This window comes from Vombatus ursinus, unplaced genomic scaffold (genome assembly GCF_900497805.2).
Source record: "Vombatus ursinus unplaced genomic scaffold, bare-nosed wombat genome assembly UNPS02014818.1, whole genome shotgun sequence".
NCBI classification, from domain to species: domain Eukaryota; kingdom Metazoa; phylum Chordata; class Mammalia; order Diprotodontia; family Vombatidae; genus Vombatus; species Vombatus ursinus.
In genome coordinates, this window is record NW_020954596.1 from 46,717,876 (window position 1) to 46,742,793 (window position 24,918).

The 24,918-nt window shown below is 38.7% G+C and overlaps 1 protein-coding gene across 2 annotated transcripts in view; it reads right to left on the reverse strand.

The window, feature by feature from the left end:
* The window catches only part of RELL1 (RELT like 1), a 69,667-nt gene that overhangs the window by 17,639 nt on the left and 27,110 nt on the right, over nt 1-24,918 (reverse strand). For both annotated transcript variants that reach the window (XM_027836311.1, XM_027836312.1), the window contains exons 3-6: nt 22,104-22,175; nt 9,098-9,155; nt 7,357-7,593; nt 3,341-3,479 (exon numbers count right to left, since the gene is read on the reverse strand). In XM_027836311.1, coding sequence (XP_027692112.1) covers nt 3,344-3,479; nt 7,357-7,593; nt 9,098-9,155; nt 22,104-22,175 — 503 coding nt within the window. In that variant the 3' untranslated portion in view covers nt 3,341-3,343. The remainder of the gene's footprint in view (nt 1-3,340; nt 3,480-7,356; nt 7,594-9,097; nt 9,156-22,103; nt 22,176-24,918) is intronic.

Here is a 24,918-nt window from a genome sequence, read left to right on the forward strand (position 1 = left end):
TACAATTTTATTGTTAAAAAATTACAGTAAATGTTAATTGAACATCTCTGTTCTATTCAATAAAATTTTGTAATTAATTCAAGAATAACTTTAAATATTCCTCCTTGTTCATAAGACATAAACCCTGAGAAGGCCTAAGAGATCCTGTAGTTCATTCACCTCCTTTAATGGACGAAGAAACTGAAGCTGAGAAATAAATAACTTGCCCCCAGCATCCTGTGACCCCAAATTCAATAGGTTCTCTACTGTAGCTCACCCCCTCCCACATGTTTACAATCTGCACACTACACTCCTTGGATTTGACTCCAGAATGATGCTATTCTTAAAATGCACAGTGGGACTAGGTCTGTATCCCAAAGAGACCACCTAAAAGGGGAAAAGATCCACATGTACAAAAATATTTATAACAGCTCTTTTTGTAGTGGCGAAGAATTGGAAATTGAGGGGATGCCCATCAACTGGGGAATGGCTGAACAAGTTGTGGTATATGAATGTAATGGAATACTATTGTTCTATAAGAAATGATGAGCAGGCAGATTTCAGAAAAACCTGGAAAGACTTACATGAACTGATGCTGAGTGAAGTGAGCAGAACAGGAGAACATTGGATACAGTAACAGTAACATAACATTGTGCAATGATTAACTGTGATAGACTTAGTTCTTCTCAACAATGCAATGGTCCAAGACAATTCCAAAAGACTCATGATGGAAAATGCTAACCACATCCACAGAAAGAACTACAGAGTCTGAATGCAGATCAAAACATACTATTTTCACTTTTTTTGTTTTTTTCTTTCTCATGGTTTTTCCCTTTTGTTCAGATTCTTCTTTCATAACATGACTAATGTGGAAATGTGTTTAACATGATTATACATGTATAACCTATATCAGATGGCTTGCTGTGTCGGGGAGGGGGAAAGGCAGAGGGACGGGAAAAAAAAATCTGGAACTCAAAATTTTACAAAAATGAATGTTGAAAACTATCTTTACATTTAATTGGAAAAAAATGAAATACTATTAAGGGTAAAAAATATGCACAGTGGGATAAATAAGATTATCTAAAGACACAATCTAAACATCTACATGTAGTAGGTTTAAAATGTAGTCCTTTTTTAAGTAGCACCAAAGTCAGTGCAGAGTTATGTTAGGTTCAGGTGCTCAGGAAGGTACCTCCCCTCATTCTGGATCTCAAGACAGCATGATTGTAATGCTAAACTGGTGAGTGATGGGTTACAGTTGAGCACTTTGTAATACAGATTCAAAATTCTAATGACCTTAGTAAATCTGAATGAAGCACATACAATGTACACCAACGGGATTGGTCAGACAAACCTGATTCTCTAAACTTTTCCTAATCCTGAACATCTAATTCTTTACCACCTCAGTTGCTCACCAGAATCCTCCCTAACATCTTAGCATTTCTTTTTAGTTGTGGACCCTGGAGGTGGATCTGGTACATGTGGAATAGCCTGACTAATGATGAGTACGGCAGAAGGATTTCTTCAGAGTCCCTGCCTGAGCTCGTACGCTCTACACCTTTGTACATACCCTGGTATCATGCTTGCTTTTTTCTACTTCATTGCCACACAGCTGACTCACAGTCAGCTGGTTATGACTGGGATCCCTAAATTCTTTTCTCTTCAATTTGACAGCCCTTTAGCAACTTGAATTTGAACAGTTTACTTTCCTCCCAGAGGTACTCAGGCTCACCAAAATGTGTTCAGAATGCTTCCCCTATCTACCAAGTGCATTTTGAAATACAGAACTGCCTTCCAGAGTGTTGGCTTCTCCTCAGTTCAATTTGGGTGTCACCTGCAAACTTAGAGAGGCGCGTAGACTGTGCCAGAATGGAACCTGCTGAGCTCGAAAATACGGCGGAAAGAAAATTGGACTTCTCCATAGCTTAAGACAATAAAGGCTGGACACAGAACATGCTCAAAATCCCCATGGACTTGAAGATACAGGAACAGAATTTCCTTCGAACACGTTCAAGATTCATCCTATGCTTTTCTGAGCTATGGAAGTAATAGTCACTACGTCGGCTGTGTTTCTATTTGACTTATCCCTTTATTCCTCTAAGCTTCCTCTCCGCTCTGGGCCACAAGTGAAATAACATACCCCTAGATCATCTGAGGTACTGGCTCCTCTGTGAAGCCTTCCCTGAAACTACCACCCCAGGGCTCTCTCTCCCTCCTCAATATTTCCTACATGTACTGGTGTACATGTTGTATGTCTACCTCTCACCTCCAGTAGAATGGAAGATCCCTGAAGACAGGGACTGTTTTATTTTCATCTTTGTATCACAAGGGCCTTTCACAGAATGTACACTTAATTAATAATGAACTGAATCTAATTATCAATGTCCAGATCTATTGCCAGACCAAGAAATGGTCGATACTCTTTGTATCTGGGGTAGGTTAATGAGGTTTTACTTGTTTCCAATTCCATCAAATGACATCTGTCACTATTCCTTTAAAAAAAATATAATGGGGGCAGCTAGGTGGCGCAGTGGCAGGGCAGCTAGATGGAGCAGTGGATAGAGCACCAGCCCTGAAGTCAGGAAGACCTGAGTTCAAATTCGGTCTCAGACTAAACATGTGATACTTACTAGCTGTGTGACCCTGGACAAGTCACTTAACCCCAATTGCCTAAAAACAAAAAAAACAAAAAACAAACAAACAAAAAAAATATAATGGATGATGGGGCAGCTAGGTGGCGCAGTGGATAAAGCACTAGCCCTGGAGTCAGGAGGACTTGAGTTCAAATCTAGCCTCAGACACTGACTAGTTGTGTGACCCTGGGCAAGTCACTTAACCCCAATTGCCTTAAAAAAAAAAAAGAAAGAAAAAAATATAATAGATGACAAGAGGGAAAGCCATGGACCAATGATATCTTGACCAACCACATCCAGTGTCATTCCTTTAAAGCCAAGCTTCCACATTTCCCTGCCAAAACATTTTAACAAGATGTCTCAATAGACTTTGTAGCACCAGTTCATGTTGCCTGTCATCAACTAAACAGTACAGTAATAATTCATTCTCGTACTTCCCCATTAATCATGACAAGCAAGTGCCTCAAAGATTATGATATAAGTGGTCAACAAGCATTTATTAAGCATCTATTGTGTGCTAGGCACCAAGGATACAAAGACAAAAATGAAACATTTCTTGCCAACAGGGAGCTTATACTCTACCAGGAGAGACAACATGCACATAAATAAGTTTATACAAATTAATACAAGCATGTTAAGCACTCATGTTGCTATGCAAAAACATATACATGGCAGTGTCCCCACATATTTTCCCCCATATATCAATGGGGGGCAGTGATAAAACCCACCTCTTATTCTGTGCCACTTCGTTCCCTTTTCACAGGGGTAACAGGTACCTCTCCATTGACACTTTCTGCACCGCTCACAGACATCAGACTTCTCCGTTCCTTGGCATTGGTCTTATGTTCCACTTTTGTAACTCTAAACCTGAGGAGAGAAGAGAAGCCCCTGTTTGGTTTTGTTTTCTTAAAACACAAAGGTATAAATAACTCAGAAACATGAGAGACTACATACAAAAGAAGCTAAAAGTTAAGGTAGGCATTAAAAATTATCCCAGAAGAGAAAACAGAATAGGGTAAGTTTTTTCACCCACCAGCCCCTTCTGTTCCCTGAAACATCCCCGCATGAATCTTGCAGGAACTATATTATACTTTTTGAATATTCTAGAATATGCCTAATCCACTGTAGGCACTCACGACAAAGCAACAAGTCTATAATTGGCTATAATTTTTTTTTAAGTATTGAATTCACGAACCAGACTGATATAATAAAAAGCGTTTGCTAGAGTAATGCTGTACATTCCCACCCTGATGGCTCCCAAACCTCAACCTTAGTCAGAGGTGTACTGTTGTTGTTGTTGTTTTAAATTATGGAGGGGTGGACATTGAATTAGGTCAATTTTCTTTAAGGGGGAATAATAGAAGACTAAGGAGGGAGTTTAAGTATCTAACATAATTTAAGTTATTTCATTATTAATATTACTATTATATATGCTACATTTGTGTTGTTGTTCAATTGTTTGACAGTCGTATCTGACTTTTCATGACCCCACTTTGGGGTCTTCTTGACAAAGATACCAGAGTGGTTTGCTATTTCTTTCTCCAGCTCATTTTACAGATGAGGGAACTGAGACAAACAGGGCTAAGTGACTTGCCCAGGGTCACACAGCTAGTAACTGTCTGAGGCCAGATTTGAACTCGGGAAATTGAGTCAGGGCACTAGGTGGCACAGTGGATAGAGCACCGGCCCAGAAGTCGGGAGGACCCGAGTTCAAATCTGACCACAGACACTTGATACTGACTAGCTATGTGACCCTGGGCAAGTTACTTAACCCCATTGCTTAGCCCCCTTCCCCCCACCAAAAAAAAAGAAAAGAAAATGAGTCTTCCTCACTCCAAGCCTAGCACTCTATCCACTGCACCACCTAGCTGCCCATATGCTATATTATATTAATATAATTATAGTATCATTTCAATATAAAATTTTAATCATATGCTATATTAATATAATTATAATACCATTTTACATATAATTTTAACCTGAAAGTATGCATTATGAAATACTAAATTTAGTGAAATAAAATTATGTATAACTTCAATGTATAATTATAATGTAATATAAGTTATGATATAGTATAATTATATACCTCATAATATATAAAGTGATATACTTTATAATATAATACAAAGCCACATATAGTCTTTCATAATAGCTTTTTCCTATTCCCAAACTAATTTTACTTCTACCTTTCTAAAATATCCTTTGGCCTGAACTCTCTCCATCCAAAATGAAACTATCGCCTATATGGAACTCTCTTCATCCAGAATGAAATTATCACCTATGTGGAAGAGGGCTTTGAGGAAGAATGAGAAAAAAGTGTTGCAAACAACAATTTTCTCTGTGGGTCAAATTATTTGCTTTTTGTGTGTGGCTGACAACAACCAGAGCACCACAAAGCAACAAGATTGCAAAGCTCAGTTCCCAACATCACTGTCCCCAGGCAGAAACAGGTCTAGCTCTGGGCGGGGGCACTTGAAGGAATGTAGGTTCTCCAGTATACTGAAGCTTAACCTTTCATCAGATCCTAAGATTAATTTTTTTTTGGGGGGGGGGGAGTAAATAAAAGGCATTCTCTCTGCAAAAACTACAGATTTCTACCACTTCTGAAATTTTCATGACTATGAGAGCTAGGCAAAACAGTGCTGTCTCCTATGCTACTGCACCTGTACAGCAAACAGCTCTAAAGTAGTCTCTTCTCTGGGCCACAAAGAGCAAAACCGAGGGAGAGGAAGAGAACCTTATGCTCCTGCATAAAACTACCAGGGCAACTAGGTGGCACAGTGGACAGGGTGCCAGCCCTGACGTGAGGACATCTCATCTTCCTGAGTTCAAATCTGTCCTCAGAGTGTGACCCTGGGCAAGTCACTTGACCCTGTTTGCCTCAGTTTCCTCATCTGTCAAACGAGCTGAAGAAGGAAATGGCAAACCACTCCAGTATCTTTGCCAAGAAAACTCCAAGTGGGGTCACAAAGAGTTGGACACAACTGAAAAACAACAATAAAACTATCAATATGACTGCACAAAAAGTCATTAATAATTTTAGATTAGTGGGCATTCTAATAGTTTAAATATGCATTATGGTACAGACAAACAAAGTGTGAGAAATTAAAAAAAAAGAACTTAGAAATCTTGTAAAAGAAATCCACTGGAAAAGCTAAAGGAGTCCATATAGGCCAGCTGAAGTTGGTGAATACTTCATACATACCATTTCCATATTTAAACCCCGTCATATTTCAGTGGTCCTGTTCTCTGCTATCAGTTTGGGGCTAACTGATTTTCCTATTTCTGACTCTTGAAACATGACTCAAACTACCTCTCATTATACTTCATGTCCTTACCACACACTAGAGTAATGGGAGTGTCAAAATGCAAGCTACAGCCTAGTAGGAATCTCTTCTCCTCCATCATCCTCAAGGCTTCTTTATGAAGTACCTGATTATATGTAGTAATTTGTACAATTTGTTGGGCAGTATAGGAAGATAATTGCTACACTCTCACACCTGCGCTTTTGTTTACAGACAGGAAATCCGGCCCCACTTCAATCTACTGAATTTCTACCCATCATTCAAAGATTAATTCAAATGCCATCTCCTCCACGATTTCTCCATTGAGAATGACATTACCTTTCAGACCTAATAAATTATCATGTAATATCTTATATTATAACTACCTGCGCTAGTGTCTCATCCTGGTTAGGGCATCAAATTCAACAATAAGACATTTTTAAAATCAAAGCTGAAAGGACTTCAAGGATTTTGTATTCAGTAGTCAAAATTTGCTTCCCTACCAGGCTTGAATATCCCCAACCTTGAATTATTTTTAAACACTTTTCAAGCCTTCTTCTGCTTCTGTGTGCTACCCAGGGTGTTACAGTACAAAAGTGACCTTGATCGGGCTTCCCATCCCAGGGTCTTTTGTGCTTTCTTCTTTATAGTTCATGAGGATTTGAGATTTTAGTTCAGCTTAAATGGTAGAGAGTTTTTCATCTTTCTGACACATGTTCAGGGGCCTTTAGGTCATGAGTTGACTTTTATTATACACACTGAAGCCAACAAATGGGAAAGACTTAAATCCTACAACTGCCTTGAACGAGAAATCAGATCGGAAATGAATGACTATCTAGCTGACTCTAATTTTTGCCATCAAATACAGAAACTTTAACCTACTTTGCTTCTCTCCAAATCAAGCCTCTGAGTGAAAAATTCTTTTTATAGTACATCTTATTATGGACATTTCAGGGTACCCTTCATTGCCTTCTCTTTGCTGTAATTGCTGAATTGCAAGGCAGTGAAAAAAATCCACAAAGGCTATTCAAATGTCTATCTCTTTTCAGTTCACAGTCCTAGCAGCAAGCCAACATCATACCTAAGTATCATTTAACATAAGGAATTTCAATCTTACAGAATGGAAAAGTAAGCAATGAATTCACATCGGCTGACAATGAGAAGTTATAAAATGTTGAGCTACCTGCTCTAGTGAAACTGTAAAATTCCCCACCAGGAAATCCCAACCCAGCTTACCCTAGATGGCAGCCCTTTGGTGCCATCTTCTTTCAGCCTATTTACTGCTGGCCGACAGGGAGCTTTTCATTATTGTAGAAGGTTAGAACGTAGGAAAAAGAAATTTGTCAAAAGCACGGATGAGAATACAGTTATGGATGAAGAAGGGATGTACCAGATTCAGTAAGTACAAGCCAGTTTCAAATGATCAAAATCAGAAGCATAATAAAGGAGATGGTTCTTACCTGCCAACAGAAAGAACTGTCACTTCTCCTTGGCGCCGACTTCTTCCTTCTTTTGATTTGTTGCTTGGTTTTATGAAGTGCCACCGTTTATGTCTGCAGCGCTGGCATACGTCTTTTTCTACTGCCCCTCCAACAGTATGTAGATGGTGGCCGCACATATGCTTTCCTGGAGTACCTCCTGGTGACATGGGGCCAGGACTCACTGGAGGGCTGCCCGGAGTACTCGGAGTCAAAGGGCTGGTAGGGTGGGAATCAAATTAGGAAGAATTAGTTACTTTAAGGAAACTTCAGTTAATTAAAAAACAAAACTCATATAATTTCACATAATAAAAAAAAGTCTACTTCAGTGATATAAACATGCTTTGTAAATTGTTTTTTGATCACAAGGGATTCAACACACATAGCAATTCATTCACATTTCACTTTTTTCTAAAAAAAAAAAAAAAAATACAAGCCTTTTTTTCCCTCACACAATCTAACATTTTATCATGCAATCAGGTGGAAACTAACAATTGGCTCAATTGATGATATTCTGTTTGACTTGAAAGGGTGATGTTTCTTTCTTAATTTTTAATACACTCACTGGTAGAACCATGGGATAGTATTTCTCATTCCCTGCTGAGCTCTTGCCTTACCTTCAGCATAGATAGCCTAAAAATGTGTGCCTTTGTGGTTAGATAAAACCAAATACTAATTAACTTTTGACCATGTCTTAAAAGGTACTTTCTTTCTTTCTGTCTTTCTTTCTTTCTTTTTTTGAGAAAAAATAAAGTTTTAAAATTCGGCATCCAATACCACAGCAATAAATGTGCAGAAAGAGGGGAGGAGAGGTCATTCATCCTGACTTCATGGAAATCTTGCCAGTTCTTCTTTGTCATCCCTCCCATCTCCCCTAACAAAAGTAAAAGGTCTACTATTGGTAGGAGTTGGCAACCTTTCTAAACTGGTGTGCCATTTTCTTCTGGGTTACTCAGTATTAGGCATATTACATCACCATAAGCCAACCCTCACAAACAATGGAGGGAGCCACTTTCCAGTCAAATCTTTCCAGGAGGGATGGTAGGAGATTTGGGAAAGGAAGAGCTGTTACAGTATTTCTCTCAAGCTTTAGGGAAGGAAGGATGATAATGGTGACAAACAGACTGAATGACAAAAGTTAACAAGTCTATTTACATAGACACATATGTATGTCTATATATATTAGCTTGGGAGAGAGAAAATAACATGTATAGAGAGATATATGTGTGTCTGTGTGTGTGTGTGTGCACGCATGTGTGTACTTGGCAATCTTTGTCATATGCACACACATATATGCAAGAGAAAAGTTGCTATATGACCTTTATCTGAATTATATTTTTAAACCTTACTGTCTACTTGAATTTCAAGTGCTATTTTCTTTAAAGAGATATTTTTAATCTTCTGGGAAAGATTATAGTAAAAACACCACACATGGATTTTTAACTAATGTTAGCAACTTCTGTATAAATTCTATGATCAATTACTTCAGGCACATATTCAGAAATATAATATTCAAGAACCACAGCTTAAAATGAATGTTATTGTAGCAATGTTTCACATGTAATAAATGTCTCCTAAATAAGCACATCAATGACTATCTCTGTACCATCTATAAACAATACTTAAGATAAAGACCATTACAAAAGAGAAATGGCAAGCTTTGTGTCATTAAATTTGAGTAATTAAATGAAAAAGCTTCCTTTAAAGAAAAAAAAAGTCTCACCTTTCAGGATCACATACGCTGTTATCAGCCACCATGGCCTTTAAAACATCAGCATTTGCTACAAAAATAGAATAGTAATTACACTTAATGGTATAAAATGCATAATTACAGAATTTTAGATCTAGACAGGATTTTCTAGGTATCCTACTCCAACCTCCTGGTCTTTTTTTTTTTTTGGCTAGGCAACAGGGTTAAGTGACTTGTGACACAAGTGACACAGCCAGTAAGCTGTCTGACGCCAGATTTGAACTCTGGTCCTCCTGACTCCAGGGCCGGTGCTCTATCCACTGTGCCACCTAACTGCCCCTCAATCTCCTAGTCTTACAGATGAAAAGATTAATAACTCTGACTTCCAAAAGGTTACAAACCAAGCAACTGGCAGATTTGGCCAACAATACCTTAAAAAATACATGAGAAGTTAATAGCAAGCAAAGGGCATCCAACCTAAAGAAAAATAAATTTCCCATTGATTTTTAAAAATAAGAACATATCTACATTTGTCCCTCTCATGCTCAAGGGTTAACATACATTTTAATAAATTAATATTCTCCCCCACGACCCACCAACATGCCTGGATTTCTTGCTATTCTTGTCCCCTGCCATCTCCTCAAGCTATCTTCTTTAATCTCTCCTTCCATTCACTGCCCAGCTCCTAGAAGAAGCTGTCTACGTTTACTGCCTCCAATTCTTCACATCTCACTCACTTCTAAATCTCCTGTAATTTGGCTTCTAATTTCAACATTCAATTAAAACTGTTATATCCAAGGTTACCAATGATATCTTGATGGTTAAATCCACTAGCTTTTCCTCAATCCTCATTCTTGAGGTCCCCAACACTGTTGACCACCCCATTCTCTTATACTGAATTTTATGACACCATTCTCTCCTGATTCTTTCACCTGTCTGATTATTCCTTCTCGGTCCACTCTGCCGGATCATCATCCATGTCTTGTTCCCTAGGCATGGGTATAGCCCAGGGTTCTATCCTGAGACCTCTTCTCTTCTTTCCTCTTTATACACTCCCTCAGTGATCCCATCAGCTCCCACAGATTGAATTAACTTCTCTATGCAGATGATTCCAAAATCTATTCTCAAACCACTTCCAGAGTTGGAACCTCAAACCACCAAATGCCTACTGGGCATCTGAAAAGGGAATTCATGATCTTCCCCCTCTAAACCCAACTCTCTTCCTAACTTCCTCATTTCTGTTAAGAGAACCACCTTCTTTCCAGTCATTCAAGTTTACAAAGTACCATCTTCATTCCCCCATATTTAATCAGTTGCCCAATACTTATCAATTTTATCTCCACAACATGTCTCAAATTCTCTACACTTGATACAGCTACCACCTTAGTGCAGGTCTTTACCATCCCTAAGCTAGATTACTGCACTATAGCCACCTTAATGGTCTCTCAGCCTCTAATTTCTCCTCCACTAATAAACACTCCACACAACTGCCAAATAGCTGTTCCTGAAGTACAGGTGTGATCACGTCACTCCCTGACTCAAGAAGCTTCTGCAACTTCCTATTGCTTCTAGATCAGAGAAAGGTACTCAAACTTGTTGGACTCAAATTGGACTTAAAAATTATTGAGAATCCCCAAAGAGCTTTTGTTCATGTGGGTTACATCTATTGATATTTATTGTACTGAAATTAAAACTTCACATTAGGAACTCTGATCATCACAATGACAAGCCACAATTCCAAAGTACTCATGATAAAATGATAAAATGTTACAAATAGATAGCTGATGGACTCAAAAGTACAGATTGAAGTATATTTTTCTTCCTTCCTTCCTTCCTTCCTCCCTTCCTTGGACATGGCTAGATGGTAATTTATTTTGCTTAATTATACATATTTGTAATGGATTTTATTTTTCTTGCCTCCTCAATGGGTAGGGATGTGGCAGGGGGGAGGGGGAGAGTGGGGAGGAGAGAATTCAGAAGTGAAAATAAAACAAAACTGAGTTTTTCAAAAATTTAAGAAAGATTATTTCCTTGCAAATGTATTAATGCTGATGCTATATCAAGGGAATTTTTCTGTATAAGTTGTGTATGTCTTTAATTAAAATGATGCATCATATGTTGAGTGAAGTGAGCAGAACCAAGAGAACGTTGTACACAATAACAACTACACTGTGTGATGACTAATATTGATAAACTTAACCCTTCCCAGCAATACAAGGATCTAAGACATCTCCAGAGGCCTTGTGATGGAAAATGCTATCCACATTCAAAGAAAGAACTATGGAAGTCGAATTGCTATTTTTTTTCTCTTCTATTGAGTTTTGTTTCCTCTTTCTGATGGTTCCTCCTATTGGTTTTAATTTTTACTTACAACATCACAAATGTGAAAATATGTTTAATAGGAATGTAAATGTATAGCCTATATCAGATTGTGCACTGTCTTGGGGAGGGTGGTGGGGAGGAAGGGGGAGAAAAATTTTAAACTCAAAAGCATATGGAAGTGATTATTGATAAATAAAAATAAATTAATAAAAAATTAAAAAACAAAAAAACAGAAAATAATAAAATGATGCATCATAAACCCTTGGCAAGACATTGGATGGCCAAGGTTACTGATTAATGTGAGAGAACTGTAATGGACAGTTCACTGAAGGAGCTTCATTGATGTCAGGATAAAACACAGTTCTACAAGCCCTAGTTAAAAATGGGGCTCCCTGTGCTATTTATAAATACCAATTGTTTCACAATCTCTTGCATTGAGAAATGAGTTTCTACATAGAGAGTTTTTCAAATTGTTATAAGTTGTTTATTGAAAGAAAAGAACAAACCATAAAAAAAATTTTAACTTCTTAGTATTATCATTAAAATAGTTTTGACCCTATGAAAACATCCCTGGACCTCACTTTGAGAAATACTGTGCTAGAATAAAATATAAACTCCTCTTTATAATATTTAAAGCCCTTTGCATGCAATCTGACTCTGGCATCTTTTTCAAGGCCGATTATACATTACTCTGTTATCCCTCAATGTTCCAACCAACATGACCTACATGGTGTTCCCTATGTTATTGCATATTCTGCCTCCATTCTTGGCTAAGTCGTTCCCCCCATTCCTGGAATGCTCCCCCTCCTCCCTTCTAACTCAAAGAATCCCTGGTTTACTTGGAAGCTGGGCCCAAGTGCCACCTCCTACAGGAGGCCTTTTCTGATTCCCACCCCCTTCCCCTGCCCACACACACGCACACACAACACCTGGTTAGGGCTCCTCCTCCCTCTGAAATTAATTCAATTCAATCCAACAAGAATTTACCAAGTGTGATTGAACCCAGGGGTGGAAAACTTCTACCTGCAGAAGTGTTATTTAAATTTTTGAAAAAATAATGAGATCAGATAATCCTGCAGGTCAAATGTAAATTATTTTAATGGGGCTCTTACACTTTTACTTCCCCCTATATCTGGGCCCTGCGGTCTTTTCTGTCAGATTTGTGTCTTCCAGACTACAGGCCATTCACCTACAGTTGGTAGCAAACAACAGGTACCAGCCAATGTCCCCCCATTTGTCCCCTGGATACAGCCTATGCTCGGTTCCAGTCTCCTCTTTGGGACCCCTCGAGGCAGGGACAGTTCCTGACCCCTTGCCAGCAGGAAGCTATTTCAGAAGCCAAGACCTCCGCCCCTTACCCCAAAAGAATTTAGGTCCCATTTGTTTGAGGGGGGAATGATGGGGATGGGATCTGAACCCCTAAAAGGAAAAGATCATGTCTTTGGGATCTGGACCTGATGTGGTTTAGGGGTTCAGGGGTGCTGGGACCCCAAAATCACAACACATGGGTCCTGCCCAAAAGAATTCGACCCAAGCCTTCTTTCAGCCAAAGACAAGGTTTATTAGAACATCCATCATATTAGGCAGACTCTTAAGGAGTCCTTAAGAGCCTCTTAAGGAGACATACACAACTTATGGATAAGCAGTGGCTAGATTCTAAGAATCAGAGAAGTGGCTAGATTTTAAGAATCTAAGCAGTAGCTAGATTATAAAAATTGAAAGCTCTCAGGGCATAATATGTAGTAGGCATTTAATAAATTTGTGTTTAATTGGCTTGAAAAACAGGCCTCTAAATTTTAGTGGAGAAAAAATGATACAGCATCAAGCCTCCCCTGGGTACAGTTTGGTTCAAACCAAGTTACACTCCATAGAGAGATGGTGAAATCATCAGTACCCAGAAAAAACAACTCAAGTTATGTTCTACTGAAAATAGATCATTTTAGAACTGGAAATTGAGAGGATGCCCTTCAATTGGGAAATGGCTAAACGAGTTTACTATATGATTGTGATGGAATACTACTGCGCTATAAGAAATGATGAGCAGGTTGATTTTAGAAAAGCATGAAAAGACTTAAATGAAATAACAAAGAATGAAATGAGCAGAACCAAGAAAACATTGTATACAGTAATAGCAATATTGCTCAAAGAACAACTGTGAACAACTAAGCTATTATGAGTATTATAAACACTCAAATCAACTACAAAGAACCTATAAAGGAAGATGCTGTTCACTTCCAGAGAAAAAAGTGAAAAATAGAACTATGCATAGCATGGTTTTACATATGTGTGTGTGTGTGTGTGTGTGTGTGTGTCAATATCTATCTATTTATCTACCTATCTATCTACTTCAATGTCAAATGGTAGCCTTCTCTAGTGTGAGGTGGAGAGGACTTCTGCTTCCTGGAGTAAGAAGTAAGTCACTCTAGTGTGAAGATTTTAAATCATCTTAACATCCCAGGTACACAGTAACAAAGCTTAATTCGAACTGGGCTACTATTAATAAAAACCATTCAAACACAGATGTAATCCTGTGTAGTCAATGAAGGAATAGGAGTCCCCCATTCCTCACTTCTACTCTTTCTATCTCTGTCAGACTGTCATGAAACAATAATAATAATAATTATAATAGCTAATATTTACATGGTACTTACTATGCGCCAGGCACTGTGCTAAGTGTTTTACAATTATTACGTGATTTGAGCCTCACATTGGAAGACAGGGCTACTATTATCCCCATTTTACAGGTGAGGAAACTGAGACAGAGGTTAAGAGAATTGCCCAAGGTCACACAGGGGGTAAATGTCGAGGCCAGATTTGAACACAGGTCTTCCTGACTCCAGGCCTGGCACTCTATCCACTATGCCACCTAGTTGCCTATATTATTATTATGGCTAGTATTATTATTATTTAGGGATTGAAAGGACCTTAATTGCCATCTAATTCAGCCTTATCACTTTATAGATAAGGAGAATGACCTACAGTGACTAAAACATAGAGCTGATTTCTGGAATCCAGGCCTCTGATTCTAAAATCTATCGTACTTTCCACTGTACCACTCTACTCACATTTATAAAGTGCATTAAGGAGGGCAGAGCCAAGATGGTGGAGTGAAAGCAGAGACTTGCCTGAGTTCTCCCCTCTCTTAAGCTCTCCCCCAAATCTCTTCAAATACCTCTAAAAAGTGACTCTGAATAAAAGTGCACTGAGGTTTACATAATCCATTTGGAAAAACAGCCCTGGAAGGCATTATTATCCCAATCTTACAAAAGAAAAAAGTGAGCTTCAGAGAGAATTTCCCAATGTCATACCATTAGTAAATGCTGGAGTTAAAACTAGAACTGGTAATTCTATTCCATGCTGCTTATGGAGTCAAAAAATAATGACTGATGAAGAATATTTCTGGAAATTTCACTAAATGAAATATAAAAATCTGAATGTTTCTACCCAACCTTTTAAAAAAATTTTTGAAATCTAAGCACTACTTTCATAACTAACTTATGAGAACCACAACAAATACCGTGGAGACAAAAAAAGGACCAACCATTTGCCATGTGTACCAACTTTAACATTTTATGAGGGGCAGCTAGGTGGCACAGTGGATAGAGCACTGGCCCTGGATTCAGGAGGACCTGAGTTCAAATCCGGCCTCACACACATAACACTTATTAGCTGTGTGACCCTGGGCAAGTCACTTAACCCCATTGCCTAGCCAAAAAAACAAACACACATGTTATTTGGATGTACCAAATAACATCCTTCAATGTTGAGGCCAAGGAGCACGGATCTCCATAAAGAACACTTTTGTTGCTGGTTTGTAATGATTAATGTTACCCAATGTTACTTCAGCAGTTTTGCTCATGGTGTCTGAGGAACAAAAAATAGCTTTATATTGATGAGAAAACAGATGCTTTTTCTAAAAGCGAATGAGATAATATTTGTAAGGTGCTTAGCACAGGGCCTGGCACATAGTAGGTACTATAAAAATGTTTATTCCCTTCCCTTCCTCAAAAGCAAAAGGGAAGTTCTCGTCTCAATGAGAATTGTGTGGTTAAAGGGAATAAGAAGCTAAGATAATAGCAGATTCTCTGGCGCATATGACAGTGCCAATGAACTTGTTAACTAATTTTCTAAATGAACTTTTCAGAATCAGAATTTGTATATCCAAAAGCAGCCACTCACTCTAGCCAAGGCCTACAGAGTGTAAAAATGTATATCTATCTCATAGATAAACATTAGCAATGGAATCTATTTACCAGTCACCCTTAGAATTGATTTTACTTGTCCATCTCACTTCCCTTAGTACTATGGAAATGTTGATGCTAATGGCAGGGAGCAACCTACCTCACAGGTATGTAGGAAAGCATCATGTAAAGTGCTCTAGAAATGAGAGTAAGAATAAGAATTACTAGTATTATAACTGTTGTTCTCATTATCGGCATAGGGAGAAATAGAATCTTGGGATATTTTCCATTTTCATTAATATTTGGGAGGCAGGCAACTAGATAGCTTATAGATCCTGGGCCTGAGAGAGCTGGGCTTAGCTTCATGACCGCTGCTTTCTTTCACACTCTTCACAAATATGTCACATCACTAGTTATCAAATCCCAAAATCAAAACTGGAAGACAGAGTACATCAGCAAAACTGGAACATTAAAAGAGGCAATGGCGATGTAACGGTTATGTGATTTAAAACAGCCTAGAATTGCCTGAGAAAATATATAACTTGGGGCAGCTAGGTGGTGCAGTGGATAGAGCACCAGCCCAGAAGTCAGGAGGATCTGAGTTCAAATCTGGCCTTGGACCAAACACTTGACACTTAACTAGCTGTGTGACCCTGGGCAAGTCACTTAACCCCAAACACCTTAAAAAAAAAAAGGAAGAAAAAAACATATAACTCACAAAATGAGGATTCTCCCTTTAAATATAAACTGTAAAAAAAAATGTTCTTAAGCTCTCCAAGATATAATAACGATAACAGCAATAATAATAATAACTGTACAACAACAGTAACTGACACATAGCACTTTAAAGTTTTACAAAGCACTTAACATACATAATTCCCTTTTACAGATGAGAAAACCAAGGGTCAGAGAGATTAATGACTTGCCCAAGGTCACACAGTTTATACATATAGGAGGTAGAAATGAACAAGATCTTCCTGACTCAAGTTCAAAACTCTATCCACTATACCATACTGCCTCTAAAAACTTTTCACATTTACAATTTATACTTTTGTGAGCCTATTAGGTTTTATATATTATTGGTGGTCTGAGTTTCCATGATTTGCCAGAAATCCTTACTAAATATTCCACTTGTTTGTACTGAAACCAGTTCCAAAAACGAAAGAGGTCCCTACATGCTACCAAGAGGCACTTTGCACTCTTTTCAGGGATACAAATAAAGCTTTTTCTACTCTCCCCCTTAGAGTCCACATGCCCATCAATCCTACAGGTAACAGTCTCTATACCAGAGCTCTTAAAGTGGAAACCATGAACATTTTAAAAATATATTTTGATGGTTATTTCAATATAATTGATTTTCTTTGTAATCTTATGGATTTTATTTTATACATTGAAAACCATTATTCTGAGAAGGGTCAGACTACCAAAGGGGTCCATAACACACAAAAGTTTAAGAAGCCCCGCTCTATGCAACGTATCAAAATGCCCAAATCTTCTAGCAATGCCTTTGCCACATCTAGCATGAGGAGCCTTCAGAAGGTTTTACTGGCTGCCTCAGATGAGAAGAGTTCAACATAAACACTGATTGCTTCTAAAATGCTCTATTTATTAATACCTTAGGATACTAATTAATGTCCTTAGACTTTCTTATTTGCTACATTTCCTTCATATCCAGAAGAACTTAACCATAGCTGATAATCATCTGTAAGCCGACTTCCTTTAAATCATTAATTCTTTGCTAACTGAAGCATATAGGAAATAGGTGGAAGAAGGGAAGAAGGGAATTTAGGGGCCAGAGAAAATCTTCAGTGAGAAAGAATTCCCAGGAAAATGCCCTCCCTCCCTGGACTTCCCTCTACTTTTTCCCTGAACAACACTACATCTGTATCTGAGGGGGGAAGACTGCAACTACCACCAGCACTTCTCCCCAAGTCATTCACTGAAGAGGCAAAATTTCTATCATCAGATCATCTTTCCTCAAAAGTCCAGTTACTCAAGCCTCTATATACCTAAGCATAATGAGTCATGGGAACCTTAGTTACATTATTAGCAACAATCACCTTGATATCCTTCTGAGAGAGCTATTCAATTATGTAACTATTTACAGACAATTTCTACTTTGAGATAGTCTAGACCAGTGATTTCGTTAGTATAGTGTCAAGCTATTAGGAGACACCCTGTTTTCCTGAGCTAAGGCCCAGCAAATAAGCTGTGCCCTGAGCTTGACATAACAACAATCCTTTGCGCTCACCCTCTGGCAAAATCATACAATTTTTGTATTGCTTTGATCCCTATTTCCCAGGGGATCCCAAGGGAGCCGGTATTGCAGCCGACATGCAGCAGCATCAAGTGATCAATCAAATCTCCTGACATACTAAGTGAATCAAACCAGGTGCTTCAATCCTGTTCCCAACACACTAACATTGGTTCTATACCCCACTGAATGATCACAAGGCTCAACGACCCTAACAACTTGAGACAATCACAAAGCTCAACAATTCTAATAACTTAGGGACTATTCCCAAGAACCCAAGAACGCCTGTATTGTCCCAAGAAATGCCAACCAGGGAAACTGTTTACTCAAGATTGTTAGATACCACCTTCTTGTGGTTTTCATGTATAAAAGCCCTACCCCTGCCACAAGCCATAAGCCCTCCTTCTCAGAAAGGTGGACTTCTGCTTGCAAGTATTTTCCTCACTTTGAAATTAGATTTCTGTTTGATTCCTGACTCTCCTGTCTCTATCCTGCTTTGTTCAGCTTTAGCCACCCACCGGTCAGAGATCAGTTCCAGTCCAGTTGACAATAGGTAATGTCCAGGAGAGAAAAATCACTCTACCAATGCAAGTGAGCACCTTCTCTGCAACTCACAGTCTTAAAAGGTTTGCCTGGAGCACTGATGATCACACCGTCACTACATGTCAGAGACAGGATTTGAATTGAGTCAGGCCTTCTGGGTAATTCACAGATAAAATTTAAAATTATGGACCCTAAAGCAAAAGCTGCCTAGAAAGTCTCTTTCCCTTCATAAACAATCAGGGCCTGCCTGCTGAGCATTTGCACCTCTAGTTTCCGCACACAATCCAAGTCCCTTAGCATACTCAAGCTCCAGCAACAGCAGCCAGACCAGAAGAGGAAATTAACAGGAGAACCCCAGAGGCAACAATTCTATTAACAATTGAGGAGTGAGGTAGTATTCCGTGTAGTCAAAGACCAAGAAATTACAGGAGATTAATGATTTGTGGAGCGGATGATAAAAGTCTATCCCATAAAAGACATTTAGCAGCTTGCCCAGACAAACCAAAATTGAATTGCAACATCCAGGATGTGATTAATATATGAATGAGAATGTCATTAGAAGTACAATAGTATTAAAATTTAACCTTCATTCCACTAGTGATACAAAAAAGATTTCAGGGAAAAGAACAAAGACTAATATCAACAAAAAGTTGATATTAGCATCAGAGTCAGGTTGGTAGAGTTTGTTGTGGGATAAAGATATTTTCCCATAAAGTCATGAAGGATCTTGGCTTCAAAGTAGAAGCCAAGGCAGAAATGCCAGGTTACAAAATTCTGATAAGAGTTATTAGTGTTTACCTAATAGCAGATGGAGCTTTGACTCAGTCTAAGAATGTAGAAAGTTTCAGAAAAGGGCAGGCTTGTTTTTTGTTTGTTTTTTTCATAATTTATCACTAGGGTGCAGCAGAATACTTGTCAGTCAGTCAATAAACATTTGTTAAGTGGCTACTATGTGCCAGGCACAGTGTTAAACTCTGGGAATACAAAAAGAAGCAAAAGATAATCCCTGCCCTCAAGGAGCTCACAATCTAATAGGGAGACAACAAGCAAACAGATATATTTGTATTTGTATCAAATAAGATATATACAATATAAACAGGAAATAATTAAGGTATTAGAATGAATAAGGATTGGGAAAGACTTCTGGTATAAGACAGGATTTTAGTATGCTAGGGAAATAGGTATTAAAGAATGGAAGATAAAGAAATGTCTGGTGTAGCCACAAGCCATGGAACAAAACAAAAGGGTATGGCTTACAAAAGGAGTAGAATCTATAACCTTGTTATCATTGAGATTATATTCTAACCAACTGAACTAATTATAGCTTCTATTCCTATCACAAGCTAGGTTGAGCAATGAATAGAGTGCCAAGCCTAGAGTAAGGAAGATTCATCTTTCTGAGTTCAAATATGACCTCAGACACTTATCAGCTGTGTGACCCTGAGTGAGTCACTTAACCCCATTTGCCTCAGTTTCCCCATCTGTAAAATGAACTGGAAAAGGAAATGGCAAAAACCACTCCAGTATCTCTGCCAAGAAAACCCCAAATGGGGTCACAAAGAGTCTATGGGCATTCCCTGTATTGATGTCTGATTGAAACCATTTTAGGAGTGGCTGTGGACAAAAACTTTCATCACTTCTTTAAACTCAGTTGTTCTGGTCCTTGTCTAACGAACATGTGGACTGTTGTGAGGTACAACTGAAAAACAACTGAACAACAAACAACTTACTTCCGACTTCCTAGGTAAGCTCTGGCAAATTATGTGATTTCTCCTGGCTTTAGTTTCCTTACTTGCAAAATAAAGGGACTGGACTAGATCTCTAAGGTTCCTTCCAGTTCTAAATCCTATAACCTGGGTTCCAGGTCCAGCTCTGCCACTAACTACCTATGTGTCCATAGACAAACATTTCACCTCTCCAAGCCTCAGTTTTCTCATCTCTAAAATGGGAACTCCTCCAACTCTTCCTCCTTCCTATTTCATTGGCTTGTTGTCAGTAAATGCTATGTAAACATAAAGTATCACATAAATGAAAGTTATTATTGGGTTTAGAGGATTTATTTCTGTTCCTACCCATCCAAGGAATGCCACCTTACCTTGCCTCCTTACCGAGCCTTATCATCACCAGATATCACTGCCATGGACAAATACATAGATATTTGGACATCCACGCTGAAGAAGGATACGTTAAGATCCCACTTACCCAGAATTTACTTACCTGCTGCTTGAAAGTCCAATAAATCTCACGCATTTTACACATTGGAAAGGCTCTCTGGACTTTACTCACTGCCCAGTTACCCTCATTTTATAGAAATCTCCCACAAGCCTGGCTATCCGCTTAGCCCTAGCCCATAGTGGATTGGAAGAGGTCACTTAGAATGAAAGTGGGGAAGGATATCAGCTAAATAACGGTCCAGTCATATCCATAAGAAGTGACAAAAGAGAGGGGATAGAAAAAAATATGAAAAGTAAACCCAAGAACTCTAAAAGCACAGTATTCTGAGACTATTTAAATACCAAGATATCAGGAGCCCCTAAGGGCATCACTGATGTACATAATGCTAACTCTATATAAAAAAGAAAAAATTAAGTTAGGATTCATATGCGATGGTTAAAGGAGACCTTGCTTTTTGGTTTAGTTGTTTTTGACTCTTCATGAACCCATTCGAAGTTTTCTTGGCAAATGATACCAATGATTAACCATTTTCTTTTCTAGCTCATTTTCACAGATTAGAAAACTGAGACAAATAGGGGTTAAGTTACTTGCCCAGGATCACAAAGCTAGTAAGTGTCTGAGGCTAGATTTGAACTCAGGTCTTCCTGAGTACAAGACTAACACTCTATTCACTGCACCACCTAGCTGGGGCTGCTGTAGCCTGTTAGAGTAGAAAGAACATTAAACTTGGAATCAGAAAAACCTGGGTTCAAGTCTAGGTGTCACCACTTAATGGGTATGTAAGTTCCTTGAGGAGCTTATCAGGTATATAAAGCAGGGTCAGGTTCACTTTTCCAGAACCTAGCATGGTGCCCAGCACATAGTAGGTACTTAATAATTATTAAGCGATATAATTTGAGGCAAGACAATTTCTCTGAGCCTCAGAGTCCCAATCCATAAAATGTGAAGAAGAATAAGTGTTCTACCTACCCAACAGGTTAATGTAAGAATAACATAGCACCACAGATATAAAGCAATTTATAACCATTAATACTATATAAGCTATTATTATTATAGGCTCATGTCATTAACAGCACTAAAGTCTTTCCACTACACCACACTGCCTCCCAAATAAAAATATTAATAATGATGACAGTGTTGGAAGAAGCATTGTTGCTCTATATGCTTTTTTATTCTATTATACAAATTATTGTTTAGTAACCATGTTACCCCAGTTTTATCATAATATAAGCTATTACTTAAGAAGGTGGGGAAAGATTTCGATCTGAAATGCTCATTTCCCACAGAACTTTTGGTGCTGTTAAATGGAAGCTTTGGTTATCTGAAAATTTCATTTATGTAGAAGGGTTCACTCCCTCATAAAGTCAATTCAATGAGGTGTTGTTATATTTGCAAAAAAAAGACTGACTACTCAATTGTTACTTCAACCGGCATTAACATTACCAAAGGTATTCACAAGTTTATCCCTTATTGAAAATTTGTTCTGAAGATTTTTTAAACTACCAGAAGTTTTAAATGCTATTAACATATTACCAAATTTATAATGTTGTTAAGATTATCATACCTTCATTTTTCATGATGTAATGGACAATTTGCCCAACAGTATCACTATTCTCATATACGCTGTCATTCAATTCTGAAAGAAAAAAGGAGACAACATTTTAGCAAATCACCTGCACCCTCTACAATTCTTAAATTTCTTAAATTCACTCTTAAATTGAAGGATATTTCACCCATTGAAAAGAGTCAAGGGAGTGCCCAGTAAAATGGTAAGAGAGTCTGAATTTCCTAAATTTGTCTTGGATTTGTCAGGAATGCGGTATTCAGATACTTCTTCAGTATAATTTTATAACAAAATAAAATAGAACTATTATCAATATTTATTCCTGAATTTCTCATTAATTGCTCATGTATATTTTAAACCAGTCTTGCATCTACAACTACCTACTGTTCATCTTGAACTGAATGTCCCAAAGACACCTTAAAAATGTCCAACGCCTTCAACACCTCCAAAACTGAATTCATTATCTTTCCACTCAAACCCTCTCCTCTTCTTGCCTGCCCTGTTAATACTAAGGGTACCACCATCTACCCAGTAATAATAACAACAACATTTATATAGCATTTACTATGTGCCAGGCACTGTACTAAGCACTTTACAATTTTTATCTCATTTATCCGCACAATGACCCTGGTGTGTAGGTGCTGTCATTATCTTCATTTTACAGATGAGAAAACTGAGGCAAATAGAGCTCAAGTAACTCACCCAGGGTCACAAAGCTATTGTTTGAGGCTTGAATTTGAACTCAAGTCTTCTTGACTCCAGGCATGGCACTCTATCCAATGTATCACTTAGCTCCCAATCACCTAGGATCAAAACCCAAGTGCCATTTCCAACTCTTCACTCTCATCCCCCTATATGCTTTCTTGTGCCAAGGCCTCCTGATTTTACCTTTGTAATAAGTCTCCCATGTAAACCCTTCTGTCCTCTGACACTGCCATCACCCTGGTGCCGGCCCCCATCACCTCACCCTTGGACTACTGCAATTATTTTTCCGCTGGGTCTGCCTGCCAAAGGTCTCTGCCTACCTCAATCCATCCTTGACTTGGCTGTCAAACAGATCTTCCTAAACCACATGTCCGACCATGTCAAACCTCCCTCCCCTGCCACACATATATATACCTCAATAAACTCCAGTTTTAGTATACAGTTTTTCTGTACATTGTGGCAGAGAGAAGGGCCGCCCTAGACTAAGGGGACCTCAAGGAAGAGGTCAAGAGCCTTGTCCCCACCCCCAACAACTGAAACTCTATGATTAAAAGGACCAAAATGTCCTCTTGCTTCTTAGCTCTTTCCTGAAATCCCCCCCAAGGCTGTTGGGCTACGGCTGAGGCTGATACCCCTGAAACCTGCCTCCACGGCGTCTCTCCTCTTTGTCCCTTTGTCCAAGCGCTCACCTCTCCTGGGCTTCGTCAGCATCCTCTTGGCTCCCTTCTTACTCTTGCCCCAGTACAACTCAAGCCATCAGACTTTTCCATTGAGGCTAGCTCTTCTTGGGTCTACTGGGCTTTCCCTCTTCTCTATTTAAGTGTTTTGTCTCCTGTCTAGCCTCCTGGGTCCTCAGTTGTCCCCTCTGTGAAATGAGAGGCTGATAGTCCCAGAGTTACATTCTAACTTGAAGAGGCCTTCCCCCTCTGGCCAGAGATAGAGGGAGGCTCCAGCCTGGCCAGGTGGGGCCCAGGAAGGCTCATGGACATATGGGGTTTGATCAGAATAAGAAACTTGTTGACCTGACTTGAAACAAGGGTCAATAAATAGGAAAAATATATTTTAAAAAACAAACTCCCTATCAAATCCAGGATCAAATATAAATATTGTTAAAAAAAAATAACTGCAGTGGATACAGTGCTGGGTCTGGTCAGAAAGACATGAGTGCAAATCCAGCCTCTGATACTTAACTAGCTGTGTGATTCTGAGCAAGTCACTTAACCCCAGTTACTTGAACTGTAAAATGAGTGTACTTTAGCACCTACTTCCAAAGGATAGTGAGGATCAAACAAGACAATTTTTGTAAAGTGCTTAGCAAGGGCCTAATAAATGCTTGTTTCCTTCCTTTTTTCCTGTGTTAGGTGTTCATCAAAGTCCTTCATCACTTGTAACTCCCCACCTTTCCAGTCTTCTTTCACACCTTCCACCACCACATCAAATACATTCTGTCATCCAGTGACAATGGCCTCCTTTCCATTCCTGGGATAAGATATTCCATTTCCAGACTCTGGGCATTTGCACTAGCTGTCCCCCATGCCTGGAATGCTCTTCCTCCTCATCTCTGCCACTTGTCTTCCCTGGTTAAAATCCCACCTTTTATAAGAAGCCTCTCCTGATCCCCTTTAATTCGAGTGCCTTCTCTCTCTGTTGATCATTTCCAACTTATCCAGTACACAGCTTATTTATACTTAGTTTTTTGCATATTGTTGCCTTACTATTAAACTGTGAGTTTCTTGAGAGCAGGGACTGTCTTACCTTTCTTTGTTTCCCCAGTGCATAAGCCTGGCATTTTATAGATACTTAATAAATGTTTATAGATTGACTGACTGACTGACTACAAAATCTCCTGGTGGTTTCTCAAAATAATACCATCATGTATTTATCCTAGGCAATAAGCTTTTTTTTTTCAAGTTGCATCATTCTCCCCATTTCCACATCAGACTTTAAGGGAAAAGGAAGGAAGCTAATTAAATAATCTCCTAGCTTTGTACTCCAATTCTTGGCTTACCATTCCAATTCAAATGTTAGTCTTGTTTTCTAATTGGACAACAATCATTTCTATGCTACTGTATTCTCAAAAAAAAAAAACCTCTTGGAGCCATCTGAAAAC